The sequence below is a fragment of the Eubalaena glacialis genome, chromosome 8, assembly GCF_028564815.1.
Source record: "Eubalaena glacialis isolate mEubGla1 chromosome 8, mEubGla1.1.hap2.+ XY, whole genome shotgun sequence".
Lineage (NCBI taxonomy): Eukaryota > Metazoa > Chordata > Mammalia > Artiodactyla > Balaenidae > Eubalaena > Eubalaena glacialis.
Window position 1 is genome coordinate 17,406,106 of NC_083723.1, and position 22,048 is coordinate 17,428,153.

The window sequence follows — 22,048 nt, forward strand, 5'->3', positions numbered from 1 at the left end:
AAATGAACACACATTGCCTATGACAACATCCTTTAATTATCTTCTTAAACACAGGTACTTCCAGTATATTATAATCATCTGAATAAACCTTTCAGTCAAATCATAATTTTGTGGAGTAGAAAGTCATTTTATCAGTATGTCGATATTTTTTTGATCTACTCTTTTAGAAAGTGATGTTAAAGCCTATTGACTATTAAATCACTACTCTGTTTACTGATACACTGTAAATGTAAAAAAAGGAAAAAACCTGATATCACAGAAAATGCTTGGCATCTACACAAACACATTCTCAGTGGACTAACCACTACTGTGTAATTTTGTCACTATAGGTCTTCTTGCTCCATACTTTTGCTTCATGCAGTGGGTTCAACAATATCCATGTTTGTTCCAAACAGGGCAACTAATTGTTCTTCATAGGTAGCGATGTTCCTTTTCATAATTTCCATGCAAGGTCCCAAAAGCCTTTCAAATGCTTGCACATCCATGGCTAAGAAGCAGGGAGAATAAAAGAAAAATAACATTCTTTGCAAATCTGCAGAATTTCTAAGTCATTTATGGTATCTATTCTGCATATGACAATGATGCAATGGCATTTTTAGATAAATATCAGATACAAGGAAAAGGCATAAAGATAAAAACATTCCACTTCAAAAAGGAAGCAGCCAGTGTCCCTCGGCAGTATGATGTCCTATTGGAGGTTCCTGATCCAGGTTAAAAGAATGAGGGACTGTTATGTCAAGACCTTGGAATTTTAAAAATAAATTGGTTTTGATGTCACCACCTTAGTAATATGAACTCAAGGGCGGCAAGGGAGTGCTTTCTATCTTGTTTTCCCTTCTCAGGGTTTACGATGCTATGCTGTGAGGAATCCAAATGTTACCTTTTATGATTTTTATTCTTTCATACTATGGTCAATTCAAAACGGCAGCCAAAATAATGATTTTATCCACTGTGTAAGTATGTATTCTATGTCGCTTAGCTTGCCTATCTCGAGCATTTTCTAAAACTGAATTTATAATATACACATGAAAATATGATCGTACTATCATACAAATACAAATTAAAATACTTTTTTTTTTGCCTCTCAAATTTGCAGAAGTAAAAAAGGCAATGTTGACAATAGAGTGAACAGACATTCTTGCACTGCTGGTACATGTAAATAAGTACAAATAAAAGTGATCTCGCAATATATATCAAAAACCATAAAAAGAAAAACCCACTTCCAAAAAGCATTTCTCAGGAAAAGTCCTATATATGGAAAAGTAGTCTCCGCATACAGCCACACAAAAAAGCTCTCCCCCCACCCCCAAAAATGGAGCCAAAACTCCCAAAATTATTTAACAGTGGGGAAGGATTAAATAATTCATAATGTGTATATTTACCTAATGTTACAGTCTGATGCAATAAATATGAGAAACTGCCTAAGCTATAATGGATGAAAAAAAGCAGTTTACAAAACTGTTTTAAAACAGAAAACCCATACAAATAAAAAAGATGAGAAGGAATTATAATAGGATGTGGAAATTGCTCGGTGGTGGTGGTATCGGGTGACTCTTACTTTTTCCTACTTTTTCTGTATTTCTCAAATTTAATGTGAATATAATAATTTATTATAGAAAAAAATTAATGGGATTTCACTCACATCGCCTTTACTCCTACTGTCTAATACCTCTACTCAGGGAAATTACCTGTCAGCTTCTAATTGTCTTCTTTTTCATCCAAGTATAACCCTTGATTAATATTATATTATTTAAAACCTTTCAAAAAGTAAATTCTCTAAGAAAATTCTGAGGATATTTGCAAATCTTAAGAACATCGAAGCTAAATTTATGCTACTGTACTGAACTGCGGATGAAGAGCACAGAGTGGCTAATTACTTTTGAATCATTTCCTTGAAGAAAATGTCACCTAGGGACTTCCCTGGTGGTCCAGTGGTAAAGAATCCGCCTTACAATGCAGGGAATGCGGGTTCCATCCCTGGTCAGGGAACTAAGATCCCACATGCCGCGGGGCAACTAAGCCCGCATGCCACAGCTACTGAGCTCACGCGCCTGAACTAGAGCCCGCGTGCTGCAAACTACAGAGCCCACGCGCCACAACCAGAGAAGAGAAAACCCACACGCCACAACTAGAGAGATGCCCGCGCGTTGCAATGAAAGATCCTGCATGCCGCAATGAAGAACCCATGCGCCGCAACTAAGACCCGACACAGCCAGAAACAAATAAAAATAAATAAATAATAAAAATAAATCTTTAAAAAAAGAGAGAAAATGTCACCTATACTCATATCTCCTGAATTATATTTTTCATTATTAAACTAAGTTATGTCTCATATATAAAATCTCAGCTATATATAGATGTCTTCTAGCTGAAGATGGCATTTCTGCTGAGCTGCTGTGTGGTACACAGAAGTAATAAACAGCTGAACAAGATTTTATTGTGCTCTGACAAGCTTGAACCTTTGATTCCTAGTACAAGATGAATAAGTATTCCTACAGACATTCCAGCTTTCCCTTCAAAGCTTAGTGTACCTTATAAAAATGCTGTGTGAGCCTTCTTTTTTTGAGGAACACAGTGTATGTTGTTTATTTTAAAAATTCGATATAAAACTTGGTACTCAGGATTCTTATTTTAACAACATACTAAAATGTTATTTCATGCCTATAAAGAAGAACACAATATATAAGTGTGTGAAAATTTTTAAAGGAACAAAGTTGGCTTCTACAAATCGACTTTATAATGCAATGAATCCTAACCTTGTTGTATTTCGTGGGGACCATAAAACTTGTGAACCCAGTAAGATAATCCGTACAACATGAATACGTACAATGCAGACAGAACGATTTCAACCAGGGCAAGCATGCCCAGGGCTGCATGAGTCCTACCTAAACATTTGACGGTCCCGATGGCGTGTGCGGAAGCAGCTCGGGGCTTGTTAGTTACCAGAGCAAGTTCTCCGAAATACTGTCCCCGAGAGCACCGAGCGATTTCTACTGCACCGTTCTCCTCCGCCTCTGACTTACCCTGACAAGGTGATGGAAAGTATTAACTTTGACTCAGTTTAAGAAAAATAAAAGTTAACCTTAGTCTAAACATCAGAAGGAAAATCTATTATGTTTCTTGCTAATATTTCTTGGATTTTTAGGACTTACCTTCCTTTTCATGGTAATTTTCACTTCTCCAGATTCTACAATGAAAAAAGAATCAGCCAACTCTCCCTATCAGAATAAAACAAAAACGGAGGGTGAAAATGCAAGTTTAGCTGACGGCAATCCTGGCGCCCATCAGGCCCCTGAAATCAATCCCACCATGATTTGCCTGAAAGGTGAAACCCCACAGGAGCAGGCTATGTCCCCTTCTAAGTTGAGACGTTAAGATCAACAATTACATTGTAACAATTTCGTTTGTAAAAAATTATCTGAAATGATATACTATCTAGCATGGTATTTCTGCTAAAACTAGCCAAGAAAATATGGCAAATAACACTGAGGTAAGAATTTTGCCTGAACTGCAGCCTGGATAAAGCACATACATAGTTAGAAATGCTAGCACCATTTCCCAGCAGCATTGCCTCTGTCAGCTGCTCCTATGCTAAAACGTGCCACTCTGTGTGTCCTAATCTACAAGCATCAGCATGGTGACCCGAGATAACCCAGTGACTCCCAAAGAGAAGAAAGCAAACAGACTTCTTAGGGAGCAGTATGTGTGGGCCCAGATGTCTGTCCTGCACCTGGCTGGGGACCAAGCTCTAGATGCCAGTTTACTGACAAGCCACCTCAAGGCCCCAAAAAGACTTCTAAAAGAAAGTGTTGCCATTTCTAACTACACATAGCCATGTTCTCGTTTTGGATTTTAAACAAACTGCCTTCACTTCCAATGATGCCTTCTGAATTAAGTACAGTAGTATAATTACAGAAGATAGCAGATACTGACTTTCCTAAGCCTCTCAAAGTGATTCTGGAGAAACTTAGGTATTTCAGAACTCTTTAGTACAATTCAAGAAATACCGTATCAGATTATATCACAAGGAATGTTGAGTCTTGATTATACTATACTATAGTGCAGACCTGTATGTTTATAAATGCTTAAAAGACAACTAGTATCTAAAGACACCTTTAATAAACTCTAAGTATAGTATACATATCTCCTTTCCCTTACCTTTATATCAGGTTTTCATAAGAGCTTCATGTTAAAATTTCAAGTATCTTAAATCATAATAGGTCTATTGACAGCCATGTAATTTTGTTTTCAAAACGTGCTCAAATTGCATGTAAAACTAACAAATTAAGTCCTGCAGGTTGTGCCAATGTCACTTTCCTAGGTTTGATATTGTACTAGCGATGCCAAGATGCACTGGGAGAAACTGGGTGAAGAGTTCATGGGACTTTTTGCAGCTTCCTGTGAACCTGTAATTATTTCCAAGTAATCTAAAAAAAATCATTTCAAAAGTGCTCTATACTTTGCGGTTTTTCAATTTGTATCGTAGACCCTCAGCCTTGTTCTCTAATTTGTCTCTACGTCGTCCCAATCCCTGACTGCACTAATCTGTATGTATGTGGGAAGTGTGGGAGGATTGATTGATTTACTTGTTTATTTGCCTTCTAAAATAATTACTCTTGAGAGACCTTCAAGATGGCGGAGGAGTAGGACATGGAGATCACCTTCCTCCCCACAAATACATCAGAAATACATCTACACGTGGAACAACTCCTACAGAACACCTACTGAACACTGGCAGAAGACCTCAGACCTCCCAAAAGGCAAGAAACTCTCCCTCGTACCTGGGTAGGGCAAAAGAAAACAGAAAAAACAGAGACAAAAGAATAGGGACGGGACCTGAATGACTGGGAGGGAGCTGTGAAGGAGGAAAGGTTTCCACACACTAGGAAGCCCCTTCACTGGCGGAGACGGGGGGTGGGCAGGGGGGAAGCTTCAGAGCCACAGAGGAGAGCACAGCAACAGGGGTGCAGAGGGCAAAGTGGAGAGATTCCCACACAGAGTATCGGTGCCGACCAGCACTCACCAGCCCGAGAGGCTTGTCTGCTCACCCGCCGGGCGGGCGGGGCTGGGAGCTGAGGGTCGGGCTTCGGTCGGATCGCAGGGAGAGGACTGGGGTTGGCTGCATGAACACAGCCTGAAGGGGCTAGTGCGCCACGGCTAGCCGGGAGGGAGTCCGGGAAAAAGTCTGGACCTGCCGAAGAGGCAAGACACTTTTTCTTCCCTCTTTGTTTCCTGGTGCGCGAGGAGAGGGGATTCAGAGCGCCGCTTAAAGGAGCTCCAGAGACGGGCGTGAGCCGCGGCTATCAGCGCGGACCCCAGAGACGGGCATGAGACGCTAAGGCTGCTGCTGCCACCACCAAGAAGCCTGTGTGCGAGCACAGGTCACCATCCACACCGCCCCTCCCGGGAGCCTGTGCAGCCCGCCACGGCCAGGCTCCCGTGATCCGGGGACAACTTCCCCAGGAGAACACACGGCGCGCCTCAGGCTGCTGCAACGTCATGCCGGCCTCTGCCGCCGCAGGCTCGCCCCGCCTCCTCCGTACCGCTCCCTCCCCCCGGCCTGAGTGAGCCAGAGCCCCCGAATCAGTTGCTACTTTAACCCTGTCCTGTCTGGGCGGGAAGAGACGCTCCCAGGCGACCTACACACAGAGGCGGGGACAAATCCAAAGCTGAACCCCAGGAGCTGTGCGAACAAAGAAGAGAAAGGGAAATCTCTCCCAGCAGCCTCAGGAGCAGCAGATTAAATCTCCACAATCAACTTGATGTGCCTGCATCTGTGGAATACCTGAATAGACAACGAATCATCCCAAAATTGAGACAGTGGACTTTGGGAGCAACTGTAGACTTGGGGTTTGCTTTCAGCATCTAATTTGTTTCCGGTTTTACGTTTATCGTAGTTTAGTATTTAGTTTATTATCATTGGTAGATTTGTTTATTGATTTGGTTGCTCTCTTCCTTTTTTTTTTAATATATAGATATATATTTTTTTTCCCTTTTTCTCCTTTTGTGAGCATTTATGTGTATGCTTCTTTGTGTGATTCTGTCTGTATAGCTTTGCTTTTACCCTTTGTCCTAGGGTTCTGTTTGCCCTTTTTTTTTTTTTTTTTGTATAGTTTTTATTTAGGGCTTGTTATCATTGGTAGATTTGTTTTTTGGTTTGGCTGCTCTTTTTTTTTCTTTATTACTTTTTAATTTTTTAATTTTTAATAATTTTTTTTACTTTTTATTTTAATTATTTTATTTTATTTTTTTCTTTATTCCTTTCTTTTTTTCTCCCTTTTCTTCTGAGCTGTGTGGCTGACAGGGTCTTAGGGCTCCGGCCGGGTGTCAGGCCTGTGCCTCTGAGGTGGGAGAGCCGAGTTCAGGGCATTGGTCCACCATAGACCTCCCAAGGCCACGTAATATCAAATGGCAAAAGCTCTCCCAGAGATCCCCATCTCAACACTAAGACCCAGTTCCACTCAACAACCAGCAAGCTACAGTGCTGGACACCCTATGCCAAACAACTAGCAAGACAGGAACACAGCCCCATCCATTAGCAGAGAGGCTGCCTAAAATCAAAATAAGGTCACAGACACCCCAAAACACACCACCAGATGCGGTCCTGCCCACCAGAAAGACAAGATCCAGCCTCATCAACCAGAACACAGGCACCAGTCCCCTCCACCAGGAAGCCTACACAACCCACTGAACCAACCTTAGCCACTGGGGGCAGACACCAAAAACAACGGGAACTACAAACCTGCAGCCTGCAAAAAGGAGACCCCAAACACAGTAAGTTAAGCAAAATGAGAAGACAGAGAAACACACAGCAGATGAAGGAGCAAGGTTAAAACCCACCAGACCAAACAAATGAAGAGGAAATAGGCAGTCTACCTGAAAAAGAATTCAGAGTAATGATAGTAAAGAGGATCCAAAATATTGGAAATAGAATGAAGGAAATACAAGAAACGTTTAACAAGGACCTAGAAGAACTAAAGAGCAAACAAACTATGATGAGCAACACAATAAATGAAATTAAAAATTCTCTAGAAGGGATCAATAGCAGAATAACTGAGGCAGAAGAACGGATAAGTGACCTGGAAGATAAAATAGTGCAAATAACTACCACAGAGCAGAAGAAAAAAGAATGAAAAGAATTGAGGACAGTCTCAGAGACGTATGGGACAACATTAAACGCACCAACGTTTGAATTATAGGGGTCCCAGAAAAAGAAGAGAAAAGGAAAGGGACTGAGAAAATATTAGAAGAGATTATAGTTGAAAACTTCCCTAATATGGGAAAGGAAATAGTCAATCAAGTCCAGGAAGCACAGAGAGTCCCATACAGGATAAATCCAAGGATAAACATGCCAAGACACATTAATCAAACTACCAAAAATTAAATACAAAGAAAAAATATTAAAAGCACCAAGGGAAGAACAACAAATAACATACAATGGGATCCCCATAAGGTTAACAGCTGATCTTTCAGCACAAACTCTGCAAGCCAGAAGGGAGTGGCAGGACATATTTAAAGTGATGAAAGGGAAAAACCTACAACCAAGATTACTCTACCCAGCAAGGATCTTAAAATAAAGGATCTTAAAATAAAGACTATTACAAGAGACAAAGAAGGACACTACATAATGATCAAGGGATCGATCCAAGAAGAAGATATAACAATTACAAATATTTATGCACCCAGCATAGGAGCACCTCAATACATAAGGCAAAAGCTAACAGCCATAAAAGGGGAAATCGACAGTAACACAATCATAGTTGGGGACTCTAACACCCCACTTTCACCAATGGACAGATAAACCAAAATGAAAATAAATAAGGAAACACAAGCTTTAAATGATACATTAAACAAGATGGACTTAATTGATATTTATAGGACATTCCATCCAAAAACAACAGAATACACTTTCTTCTCAAGTGCTTATGGAACATTCTCCAGGATAGATCATATCTTGGGTCACAGATCAACCCTTGGTAAATTTAAGAAAATTGAAAACGTATCTTTTCCGACCACAACGCTATGAGACTAGATATCAATTATACGAAAAAAATCTGTAAAAAATACAAACACATGGAGGCTAAACAATATACTACTTAATAACCAAGAGATCACTGAAGAAATCAAAGAGGAAATCAAAAAATACCTAGAAACAAATAACAATGAAAACATGACGACCCAAAACCTATGGGAGGCAGCAAAAGTAATTCTAAGAGGGAAGTTTATAGCAATACAATCCTACCTCAAGAAACAAGAAACATCTCAAATAAACAACCTAACCTTACACCTAAAGCAATTAGAGAAAGACGAACAAAAAACCCCCAAAGTTAGCAGAAGGAAAGAAATCATAAAGATCAGATCAGAAATAAATGAAAAAGAAATAAAGGAAACAACAGCAAAGATCAAAAAAACTAAAAGCTGGTTCTTTGAGAAGATAAACAAAATTGATAAACCATTAGTCAGACTCATCTTTAAAAAAAAGGGAGAAGACTCAAATCAATAGAATTAGAAATGAAAAAGGAGAAGTAACAACTGACACTGCAGAAATACAAAAGATCATGAGAGATTACTACAAGTAACTATATGCCAATAAAATGGACAACCTGGAAGAAATAGACAAACTCTTAGAAAAGCACAACCTTCCGAGACTGAATCAGGAAGAAATAGAAAATATAAACAGACCAATCACAAGCACTGAAATTGAGACTGTGATTAAAAATCTTCCAACAAACTAAAGCCCAGGAGCAGACGGCTTCACAGGTGAATTCTATCAAACATTTAGAGAAGAGCTAACACCTATCCTTCTCAAACTCTTCCAAAATATAGCAGAGGGAGGAACACACCCAAACTCATTCTACGAGGCCACCATCACCCTGATACCAAAACCAAAGATGTCACAAAGAAAGAAAACTACAGGCCAATATCACTGATGAACATAGATGCAAAAATCCTCAACAAAATACTAGCAAACAGAATCCAACAGCACATTAAAAGGATCATACACCATGATCAAGTGGGGTTTATCCCAGGAATGCAAAGATTCTTCAATATACACAAATCAATCAATGTGATAAAACACAGTAACAAACTGAAGGAGAAAAACCATATGAACATCTCAATAGATGCACAAAAAGCTTTTGACAAAATTCAATGCCCGTTTATGATAAAAACCCTCCAGAAAGTAGGCATAGAGAGAATTTACCTCAACACAATAAAGGCCATATATGACAAACCCACAGCCAACATCGTTCTCAATGGTAAAAAACTGAAACCATTTCCTCTAAGATCAGGAACAAGACAAGGTTGTCCACTCTCACCACTATTATTCAACATAGCTTTGGAAGTTTTAGCCACAGCAATCGGAGAAGAAAAAGAAATAAAAGGAATCCAAATTTGAAAAGAAGAAGTAAAGCTGTCACTATTTGCAGATGACATGATACTATACATAGAGAATCCTAAAGATGCTACCAGAAAACTTCTAGAGCTAATCAATGAATTTGGTAAAGTAGCAGGATACAAAATTAATGCCCAGAAATATCTTGCATTCCTATACACTAATGATGAAAAATCTGAAAGAGAAATTAAGGAAACACTCCCATGTACCATTGCAACAAAAAGAATAAAATACCTAGAAATAAACCTACCAAAGGAGACAAAAGACCTGTATGCAGAAAACTATAAGACACTGATGAAAGAAATTAAAGATGATACAAACAGATGGAGAGATACACCATGTTCTTGGATTGGAAGAATCAACACTGTGAAAATGACTATACTACCCAAAGCAATCTACAATCCCTATTAAATCCCTATTCAATGCAATCCCTATTAAACTACCAATGGCATTTTTCACAGAACTAGAACAAAAAATTTCACAATTTGTATGGAAACACAAAAGACCCCGAATAGCCAAAGCAATCTTGAGAAAGAAGAACAGAGCTGGAGGAATCAGGCTCCCTGACTTCAGACTATACAAGAAAGCTACAGTAATCAAGACAGTATGGTACTGGCACAAAAACAGAAATATAGATTAGTGGAACAGGATAGAAAGCCCAGACATAAACCCACGCACATATGGTCACCTTATCTTTGATAAAGGAGGCAAGAATATACAATGGAGAAAAGACAGCCTCTTCAATAAGTGGTGCTGGGAAAACTGGACAGTTACATGTAAAAGAATGAAATTAGAACACTCCCTAACACCATACAGAAAAATAAACTCAAAATGGATTAAAGACCTAAATGTAAGTCCAGACACTATCAAACTCTTAGAGGAAAACATAGGCAGAAGACCCTATGACATAAATCACAGCAAGATCCTTTTTGACCCACCTCCTAGAGAAATGGAAATAAAAACAAAAATAAACAAATGGGACCTAATGAAACTTAAAAGCTTTTGCACGGCAAAGGAAACCATAAACAAGACAAAAAGACAACCCTCAGAATGGGAGAAAATATTTGCAAATGAAGCAACTGACAATAGATTAATCTCCAAAACTTACAAGCAGCTCATGCAGCTCAATATCAAAAAGCAAACAACCCAATCCAAAAATGGGTAGAAGACTGAAACAGATATTTATCCAAAGAAGATATACAGATTGCCAACAAACTCATGAAAGGATGCTCAACATCACTAATCATTAGATAAATGCAAATCAAAACTACAATGAGGTATCACCTCACACCGGTCAGAATGGCCATCATCAAAACATCTACAAACAATGCTGGAGAGGGTGTGGAGAAAAGGGAACCCTCTTGCACTGTTGGTGAGAATGTATATTGATACAGCCACTATGGAGAACAGTATGGAGGTTCCTTAAAAAACTAAAAATAGAACTAGCATACGACCCAGCAATCCCACTACTGGGCATATATACCCTGAGAAAACCATAATTCAAAAAGAGTCATGTACCACAATGTTCATTGCAGCTCTATTTACAATAGCCAGGACATGGAAGCAACCCAAGTGTCCATAGACAGATGAATGGATAAAGAAGATGTGGCACATACAGACAATGGAATATTACTCAGCCATAAAAAGGAACGAAATTGAGTTATTTGTAGTGAGGTGGATGGACCTAGAGTCTGTCATACAGAGTGAAGTATGTCAGAAAGAGAAAAACAAATACCGTACACTAACACATGTATATGGAATCTAAAAAAAAAAAAAAATGTTCTGACGAACCTAGGGGCAGGACAGGAATAAAGAGGCAGACACAGAGAACGGACTTGAGGACATTGGGGAGGGGGAAGGGGAAGCTGGGACGAAGTGAGAGAGTGGCATGAACATATATACACTACCAAATGTAAAATAGATAGCTAGTGGGAAGCAGCTCCATAGCACAGGGAGATCAGCTCGGTGCTTTGTGACCATCCAGAGGGGTGGGATAGGGAGGATGGGAGGGAGACGCAAGAGGGAGGAGATATGGGGATATATGTATATGTATAGTTGGTTCACTTCGTTATAAGGCAGAAACTAACACACAATTGTAAAGCAATTATACTCCAATAAAGATGTTAAAAAATAATAATAATATAATAAAATAAAATAATTACTCTTTTCTCAGCCTCACACACCTTGAATCTTGTTTCACATATATTGAAAAAGACAATACTTCAGATAAAGATTACAATACAGTGTAATATTGTGATACAAAAATTACAGAATTTGTTAAAAATCTGTTTAAATCATGCAATCAATGCTTCAAAACTGTAACTAGGAAATAAGGTACTATCGTTGGTATGCTTTAACTGTGTTCATAAATCCTACTTCTTGGTAGGTCTGTTCTAACCAAGATGCGTATGTATTGCTTCTGGTTCCAGTGGGATCTTAGAAAAGCATTAGGGGTTAAAGAGCATGCTGGCCCCTTAGTGCCTGTAGTGCCTGGAAGCCAGTACAGTACATGGTGCAGTGTGTTCCCTTCTTGGTTTATTTCATCAGGAAGCAGCCTCAGGAAGTTTTGCCAATGAACCGATCATGCAAAATTCTACATCTACCAATGCTCCTTCTGGGTCCTTATTAATAAATCTCATGGAGTGATTACCATTTGTTTTCCTCTTATAAATGACATTCTTTATACATGGGACCTTCATGTCAGGTACAAATATAAAATTATGCAGAAATCCATTTGATGATTTAATACATATTCATTAAGAGTTAGTTACAAAAATAAAAATACTCAAATAGCTTGATGGCTGTAAATTAAACCATTTTTAACAGGTCATTTGGTAGAAATGATATTCATTTAACCCATCACTACATACTAATTATAGACACACATGAAAATTTTATCAAGACTTACAGTGTGTAAGAGTCTTTTGGAAAATAACCCCAAACTGAATTCCATAAAAAGTATTATACCTGAGCAATGATTTGTTCTCCATCGTTGTATACTTTGGTGCCTATCACATCTACCACTTTCAGGCGCTCAGAAACCTATAAAGGAAAAAAAGATAATACACTTGATAATACCGTATTTGTATTTAATAATACAAACACAGTTGTATTTGATAATACAAATGGGTTTGAACTGTGCAGGTCCCCTTATATGCAGATTTTTTTCAATAAATATACAATTGGCCCTCTGTATCCACAAATGCGGAACCCGGGGGCTAAGGAGGGCCCAGTGTGAGGGACTTGCGCATCCGCAGATTTTGGTATCCACCGGGGTGGTCCTGGAACCAATCCCTGTGGAAACATAGGGACAACTGTATTAAACAGACTAATCAGGTAATCGTAACTATTTCAGGCGTTTAAAAATGGTAGCCTATAGGCCAAATAAATTGAGCAGTGTGTGGGTTTGTGTGTGTGTGCATGTGTGTGTTATATTAATTAACTGCCAGCATTTTAAACAAATTTTTCATAAAAACTTGAATTTCCAGCTTCTCTTGAAAAATCAGGGCATTCAGCAACACTCAGCCCTTATTTCCATGCAGCAAAAATAAACTCTGGTGGGCTAGCAGCTGTTTCTTTAGATGGAGCACATGTTTTCAAGTTTACCATTTCTTCTTTTTATGTACCTAGCTCTGAAGGCGTTTGAATTTCCAACCCCTGACCTATTTTTATTTAAAGAGATCTGCTGCTGGAGAAGTTCAGCTGCCCAATATGCATTCTGAAATGTGGCCCGAACTGCTACTCGGTGGATACTGACAAGCCAACAAAGAGACATGTTAGCAGACTGGTCCGTCAACCCCAAGGATTCTGGCCGAGATGCTAGAAGGATGGCACTGCTATCGCTAAGGTGAGGAAGAGAGGGAAGGAGGTTTGGGACGTGTTAGGTTTGAGATGTCTTTTAGACATCCCAGAAGAAATGTTAAATATGCAGTTAGATAAATGAGCCTAGTGTTCAAGGGCAGGGTCTTGCCCGGTGATGTCAATTTTAAGAAGCATCAACATAATAGACATTTAAAGCCAGGGGATTTGCCAAGTTCACCATGTGAATAAGTGTAGCCTGAAAAAAGAAAGAGAGACCTTAGACTGTCAATTTTAAGAGGAAAGGAATAAAGAAGGAGAGGCCAGTGAGGACATTCTGTATTTAGATAACCTCTTCCTATAAAGGCTATTGCCTACATTTATGTGACTAGTTTAAGTTTGCTTTTAGATAGAGACCACATATAAATCTGCTATAGATGCTCCTAGGAGTCTATTACTTGTAAACGACAAAACAAATGCAGTTACAGGCAGTAAAAGAGATACTAAGTTATAAAAACACCGTAATCTTTTCCAATGAAAATATGGATAGATTATTATTCAAAGAAGCCTTCTACAGAACTAAGTATTCCTAACAAAACAGAATCTTTTAAAGCAAAATAAAATAAAAGCACAAACATATACTTACTTCCAAAGATTTAAGGAATGGCAGTGACTCAATAAAGCTTTCATACATTTTTCTCTTTTTGGCATTATTTTTTACAATTATCCTCCTGAAGGTTACCCTGTCCTAAAGGCAGAATATCAAATACAAAGATAGTTAAAAGGTAGACTTTATGGAGAAAGAAAGTTTGAAGAAATAGTTTCATTTTATTCCCTGTAAGGAACAAACAATAATTGAAGATTTTGAAATAGAAAATTAACATTACTAAACTTCTGACTCATTTCAGATTTTTATTTCTTTAAGCATAAATATAGAACCATATTCATGTTTTTAAAGAAAGCAACAGTTTACTTTTTATTCAGAACAGATCTGACCAACATGTAACTGGCGGACTACACCCACTAGGTGGCGCTGTCGCACCATTTAAAAAATATACCAGCTCCTTGTTGGTTTTCCACCCCCAGCTTTTTGAGATACAATTGACCTACAGAATACTGTGTAAGTTTAAGGTACACAACATGTTGATTTGATATATATTGTCAAATGATTACTACAGTAGGGTTAGTTAACACCTCTATCACCTCACATAATTACCACTTCTTTTTTGGGGTGACAACGTTTAAGATGTACTCTCTTAGCAGCTTTCAAGGATGTAACACAATATTGTTAACTATAATCATCATTTGTACACTGGATCCTCAGAACTTATTCATTTTATAACTGCACCCCCCCCAGGCCCTGGCAACCACCATTCTGCTCAGTTTCTATGAGTTCAAACTAGCACTGAGTTCTTTTGCTATAGATAACAGCCTTGGAGGGTTACAATTCGGTGGGACATGACTAGCATTGTTTTTGAGTTATAACTGGCATACGACATTATATTAGTTTCAGGCATACAACATAATGATTCAATATTTGTATATATTGTGAAATGATCACCACAATAAGTCTAGTTAACATCCGTCACCATACGTAGTTACAGAATTTTTTTTCTTGTGATGAAAACTTTTAAGATATACTCACATAGCAACTTTCAAATATACAATACAGTATTATTAACTGTAGTCACCCTGCTGTACATTACATCCCCAGGATGTATTGATAACTGGAAGTTTGTACCTTTTGACTCCCTTCACTCATGACCAGCATTTTTATAAAAAAAAACAAAAAACAAAACCAGAATAGGAAATCTGAGTGTGCATCCCTTTTAGTAAAGTGTTGAGTTATATATTTATTTCAGTTATACACAAAGGCACACACACACATGCACTGGTGGTGACATTTCCTAATGTGTTTCTTGTGGGTTGCGGTAAAAAATACATGAAAACCAGTATCAGAAAATGTTTTTAAATCATGAAAGTACAATGTAAAGAGATGTTGGAAAATTATTGACTCTAGGGTTTTTGTCACCTTTTAAAAAAGGTGCACAGAAAAACTACAACTTTCTTGAGTAGACTCTGATTCCAGTGTTTATCATGCTCATCATTCTAAAATGTTCCTATGTTTATACTACTTAACCTCAAAGATACCACACTGAATTAAGGAACTAGGGAAAACTTTAAAGATAATGGCTCAAAAAATGGTTTTCCTACAAATTTTATATTTTAAAAATTCCTACAAAACATTATTTTAGTTCTCAGTTAAGAGCCCCTAGAATTATGTTACTTCGGCATACACTGATAACTGTACCATCTTAATAGAAAATAAAATTAATTGGGATATGTTCTTTAATTAATAAATTACTATGCCAACATATTAGCGCTGAATTTAAATGAACTGATATGATGGAGAAAAATACCAGTGAGGATATAAGTCTCTAGGAAATTAAACATCCTGTTCTCCAATTTAGTTTACTACAATTTTATAAGGGCTGTAATTTGGACTTGTTGTACTCTTAAATCATTTTTATAAAAAGAGAAAAATTTTCAAGATAATTAGTAAAAATATTGAAATAATTTCCAAGTCTCGTTCTGCATCAGAATCAGCTGCTGTTTTTTAAAAAAAGGTTTATTCTAACATCCCAGACTTTAATGACTCAAAATCTCTGCATATAGCACTCTATAATAATCTGTATTTCCTAAAAGCTCCCCGAGTGATTCTCATATGTAATCAGGTCTGGGAACCAGCTGCAACACCATTTTATGAACAGAGTTTACTGCAAAACAGAGAAGACTAGAAATAGGTTAGCAATTTAGAAATTAACCGTAATGAGCTACACGTCTCAGGAAAAATTTTCTGTTAGTGCCCACCTCTTCACACCCACTGTGACATATAAATAAAATCCACAAAGTCCCATTTCAAATGTTTTCATCCTAGTCATTTCAATCAATCATTGCCCCTCTGAATCACCAGCATGGTCCTGTAGATCAGTTAATCCCCCAAGGCTAACAGAGACCTAGTCTTATTTACAAAGTTAGACTATTCTACAAAGGACTTTTCTCTTGAGACTTGCTTATCTTTACACCTGCACTTATGTGGCAGAGCTGCAACCTGTTGGTCTTAAAAGCAAAATCTCTTTTCTACTCGGCTTTTGCTGAAAGGGGGCTAGTTAGGCGAGCTGCTAAGAAAGCAGGTTTGAAGTATTAATTATGTTAATTATTATAATTTTTTTAAAACACCTATTGCACTTATGCACATCCCCAAGGTGATTATCACAAACTGCCCACTTTCATAAAGCTTGAAACATGTACAGATTAGTAACAAAATCTCTGAAAATGCTTAATCCTACCTGAGAACATAAGTATCACACGCCCTGGGAAATGCTGGGCCTTTGTCCCTAGTTCAAGGTTCCCTCCAGGGCTGAGAGAACTATCAGTATTCAAAGGGCAACCCGCTAAGTGTGTGACCTTGTTCCAAGGACCTGCAGGGAGAAGGCTTCCTTACCATGTGACAGTCTGACCCTGGCTGGCAACCCTATCAGGATGATTAAATTTTAAATGATACCTTCCTTAATGAAAGAGATAGAGACCCGCGGCTGCGAGGGCAGGCAAATGCTTCCTAGGGGCCGAGTCCGCTCGGTTTGGAGTGTTTATTTTGCTGGCTTTGGGTATTCAAATCTTTGATAGCCCTTAAGACACTTCAGCTCCCTTCCACCTGAAACAATTCCAATTTTGCTTCCACCACTTAAAAAGTGACTCATCACATTTTTAATAAGTAAACAGCAACTGCCTGGGTCTAATAAGAAGAAATGCACAATATGTCTTGTTTCTCTGATCAAGAGCTATTTTTATCAGTTGGATCCACGTCGGAGTCAAAGGCTGAGTGGTGGCTGAATAATGTGTAACTTCTCTGAAGCTACAGTCCTTGGGAAGGAGATTGTTAGCAAACTTCCTGTTACTTCAACCTCGCCTCCTTCCACAAAAGGATTTGAGAGAAATAACCGAGTAAACGCATGTCAAAACTATAGGATGGGATGTTTTCAACAATTTTAAAAGGAAATACAAGTATTGTCAACACTCCCTTTAAATCAGGACTGTTTAAAGTATGTCCTGGGCACCGGCAGCCACTGGTGTCTCCTGGGAGCTGGTGAGAAATGCAGAATCACAGGCCTCATCCCAGACCTGGTGAATCTGAATCTGCATTTTAACTGGATTCCCAGGTGATCCCTAAGCACCAGATTAAACACAGTCCAGAATCAGCTTGGCTTGGGTCGGCTACTCTGCATCCTAAGATCATCTATGAAAAGAATCTCCCTCCCCCACCAACCCAAATGTTTGGTTTTTTTTTTAATATTTATTTACGTGGCTGTGCCAGGTCTTAGTTGCGGCACATGGGATCTTCGTTGCAGCATGTGGGATCTTTAGTTGCGGCGTGCGGGGGTCTTTAGTTGCAGCATGCGAACTCTTAGTTGTGGCATGCGGCATCTGGTTCCCTGACCAGGGATCGAACCCGGGCCCCCTGCATTGGGAGCATAGAGTCTTGGCCACTGGACTGCCAGGGAAGTCCCCCAAATGTCTTTAAACCAACTTTTAAGTCTTGTAGAAACAGCACAATTAAGAAATTTTCTTTAAAAGCCCAGGTCTGAGAGTCCCAACCCTGAGTCTGATTAAGTTTGTCTGTGGTAGGGCCTAGGTGAGATAATTTTTTTTTTTTAACACCTCCAACAAATTCTGATGTGCATCCACGTGAGAAGCACAGGCACCAAGTATTTTTTCTCCACACAGCTGCTTGGCAATGCAAAGTTGTTACCAATCAATTTATACAGCACAGAGAGACTCAGTTTATAGTGGTTTCTCAAGCATGCATGAGAATCACCCAGTGGGCTTGCTCAAATACAGACTGCTGGGCCCCATGGCCAGAGTTTCTGAGTCAACGGGCCTGAACCAGTAAGTGGGGCGTCAATTTGCATTTCTAGCAAGTTCCCAGGTGATAGAGATGCTACAGGTCAGGGGCCCACACTCTGGGAACCACAGATGATAATATTTACCACAGATAGCTATCTGAAAAAAACAGCACTGAAGCCTTTGTTTGTGTGGCTGGTTGGTTTTTAAGAGTGGGTAAAAGAGGAACATTTTGGATCTGAGTGTCTTTCCCACGGCCAGTAGGTTAAACTCCTGACTCAAATTGGGAAAAGAACATGAAGTTTTAACTCAGCACAGTCTTAGTGTCCAATAGTTCAGCATCTAGTAGTTGCTTAATAAATTCCCTGATGACTGATGATGATCCCAAATAAATCTACCTATTAGAACTAAAATACTGTAGCCACCTGGCTTCTGTCATAATGATTTTTACAAATGACATTCAGGTCAAATAAATAGTTCACTCACCAAGCCCCACAGAGCACCGGGAGAGGTAGCAGTGATTGTAGCTGCTCTGGGCGTATTGTACATTAAGGCCAGTTCGCCAAAACTCCCACGATTGTCATAGTTGCCAACACACCTTCCAACACCATCACATTTCACGTAGATATCAAATGTTCCTCTGTTACACATGTGAAAAAGAAGACGCAAAAGTAATTCAAGTAAAATCTCATCACGATAAAACATGAGCCCTGGGAAATACAACCTCATTCTTTTTTTAAAAAAAATCATTTATTGCTTAGTCTTATGGCTGGGACATCATAACACGTTCACCCAGTTAAAATTTTAAATGTCTAGAAGGGTGAATAGTGCCCTGGCCCAGCCATTCAGTTTCCTCCCAGATACGCCACTGCTCCCAGCTTCTTCTGCATCCTTGCGGAGATCTTTACGTCGGGGAGCAGCGGAAGCTGGGCGGGCGCACTGGGAGTCGTCCACAGGCACAGTAAGGTAACGCGAGTCCTCCCTGAGACTCAGGACACACCCAAGGGTGACAGCCGAGGATGGGCTCTTATTCTCCTTTCCCCTCTAATGACAACAAGTAATAAAAGGGCATCAGTATGTGAAAAAGACACCACCAGTTCCAGACAAGCAGGAAGAAGAGACCATCCACGGGACGAGGGTAAGGCCCATACATGTGTCTGCTGTCTCATCGTCTGGGGCAAATGAGACTAAACAACAAATATGTAAGGTATTGAAATAAACGATAAAAATATAACTAAGACTGCAACCAAATGCAATATGCAAAGACAACCATCTGAAGGAATGTGTGTGAATCTGCTGACTGCAGTGATCTCTGAGTATAAGAATTGTGGAGGATTCTAGGGACATTCACTACGTAATTAAAGAGTTTTTGTTTCTAAAATGAATATGTATTACTTTTGAGATCAGAAGAAAAGACTTTTTAAAAAGAATATATAGCTCTAACAATCTGGTCAGGCACTGCTGTACAGTACTTACACGGTCCTTTAAAATCTACAGGAGGGGCCGGCAAGCTGAGGCCCAAGACTGGCTGCCTGCTTCTGTAAATCAAGTTTTATTGGAAGGACAAACACAGCGGCGCTTTCTGCATTCTCTGTAGCTGACTTGTGCTATGACAGCAGAGTTGAGTAGCTGCAACGTAGACCTCATGGCCCAGAAAGCCTGCAAAATTTACTCTCTGGCTCTTTATACCATCTGGCCCTTCATGTTAGACTGACCCCACAATCTAAAAGTGGTAGAAATTCAGGCTAAATATCTGATCCTGGTCTTTTTACAGTCGTTCTGTGCTTATCTTTTAATTGGGTTTTTTTTTCTAGGCAAGTAAAACTGTCACTGCGCTGCATATTATCCAGATCCTGTATTTCTGGAAACTGCATTCTTCTTGTGGAGAACTGTCTTTCCATGTACTGTATCTTATCAGAGAACACTGTTTCAGGGCTTGCTGAAACACCTGTGAGGGCAGACAGGAGAAACTCTTTGGCTTTATTCTGTTGGCTAAACTCTAGCAAAGACAAAACAGGGAGTGCTTTTAAGATTAAGAAAGGATTATTAATGGTAAAGATACAACAAAAGCAAACACATAGGATATTAGAGACAAAAGATATTCATGAATAAGAATAACTGGCTTTTAATATAATTCACAGCTAGAATGGCTGTTTCAGGAATACCCTCTGGAATTTGTTTCATGAATAGTTATTTTTCAAGTATAGATTAATTTTTCTATCTATACTCTTTACACGTTTGCACTAAAACTGTTTTCTACTTTGAATAGGATAAAATACACAACAAATGTGTTGATGAGAAGTATAGTGAGATACTAGTCCAGCTGAAATCATATCAGTTTAAAAATCTGCTGAAATACCGTGTGCTGCCTTTTCATATAGATTTCTCCCCTGAGAACGTGAGGCCCTGGGCAGGGCAGAGCCACGAAAAGAGCACACACAGTGGCCAAGAGACCCGGATGCTGGGTCGGCTCCACACTCATCATCTGGGTGACCTTCGCCGACTTGCATCACTTCTGTGGGCCTAAAAATTGTCATCTGTCAAAAGGGTGACGAGGATGTAACTGAAAAGGGAAGGTACTATATACAAATGTAAGGCGTTTTTATAGTCAAAATACCTACTAAAAGAAAATTATTCCTGTACTACCTTTGGGGTTTGCATAGACCCCCTACAATTCAATACGATTAAACAGCTGAGTGAATTTCTGAGGTGTTTCATTGATGAAAGCTCTTAATGGTACCAGAATCATGACTTTAATTTACATGTGGGACAATTCTAAAATCATAGAGTCCAGCCCCAGCCCTGGCTAGTGCAGCTCTCCCGGGTCACCACGGACTTAGGGATGAGGGACTGAGGGACTCGGAGAGCATGTGCTACTGATGCATGAAAGGTACCACCCACAGAGCCCAGATCAGGGAACGAGGGCTAAGCAGACGGGGGCGGGGGGTGTGATTTTCTGCGGAGCCTCTGAGTAGAACACAACTTGGCCCAGAGAAGCAAATGTAATCCGACAAATCAGGCTGGGAGATGATCTGTGTTCCATGCAAGCAGGGCGGGGGTTGGTGGTGGTGGGGTGCTTGGGGAAGCCAAACGTCTCATCCCGACCTCATCACCATGTTACAGAAGTGCAGAAATGAAGACCCAGTCCAGGCTGTGCCCCACCTTTTACATCTTAGGGTTGTTACCTAAGTATTGCTAAAAGCACCCTGTTCTTTTTTTTTTTATGTTATTTTATTTTAATTTTTTATAGCTGATTTTAATTTAATTTTATTTTTTGATACAGCAGGTTCTTATTAGTTATCTATTTTATACAAATTAGTGTATATATGTCAATCCCAATCTCCCAATTCATCCCCCCCAGCCACCCCGCTTTCCCCCCTTGGTGTCCGTCCATACGTTTGTTCTCTACATCTGAAAAGCACACTGTTCTTTGATGAAGTCAAGCACAACTTAAATTTTCTGAAATTAGATTTTCAATATAAATGCAGGCCTTCTCACTTAAATAATTCCTCTACAGAGTTTTTAATAGACAAATATAATAATGCATAAACGATTTCTGGAAAGACACGCAAATTACTCACTCTGCTGATTAGATGATGCTAAAGCAGTAGGAAGAGAGACTAACTTTTCACCTTAGGCCCCTCTGAAATATCTGAATCTTTTAAGCCATTAGCATGTTTTACTTCATTAAGTAATGACGGAAGAAACTTTTTAGAAAACATAATAACAGATTGAGTTATACGGATTCAATATCCCAGATGTTGTATTATGCTGCTATTCTCACAGTAACAGCCATCTCTAACTCTGTAACAGGCATCACTACCTCTCAATTAGAAGTTAACAAATGAGGAGGCTCCCAGTAAATGACAGATTTCTAGATTAACCAAAAGTCACCAGTCTCCCATACACGATGCCTCTTTCCATGATGTAGCACGGTTTCACTGCATGGGTTCA

At 39.2% G+C, this 22,048-nt stretch overlaps 1 protein-coding gene across 1 annotated transcript in view; it reads right to left on the bottom strand.

Moving 5' to 3' along the window:
- Positions 1 to 202: 202 nt before the first annotated feature.
- The window catches only part of PRKAR2B (protein kinase cAMP-dependent type II regulatory subunit beta), a 108,133-nt gene continuing 86,287 nt past the window's right edge, over positions 203 to 22,048 (bottom strand). The window contains exons 6-11 of the mRNA XM_061197601.1: positions 18,581 to 18,734; positions 13,839 to 13,940; positions 12,362 to 12,436; positions 3,153 to 3,218; positions 2,886 to 3,024; positions 203 to 487 (exon numbers count right to left, since the gene is read on the bottom strand). Of these exons, the coding sequence (XP_061053584.1) occupies positions 354 to 487; positions 2,886 to 3,024; positions 3,153 to 3,218; positions 12,362 to 12,436; positions 13,839 to 13,940; positions 18,581 to 18,734 (670 nt within the window). The 3' untranslated portion in view covers positions 203 to 353. The remainder of the gene's footprint in view (positions 488 to 2,885; positions 3,025 to 3,152; positions 3,219 to 12,361; positions 12,437 to 13,838; positions 13,941 to 18,580; positions 18,735 to 22,048) is intronic.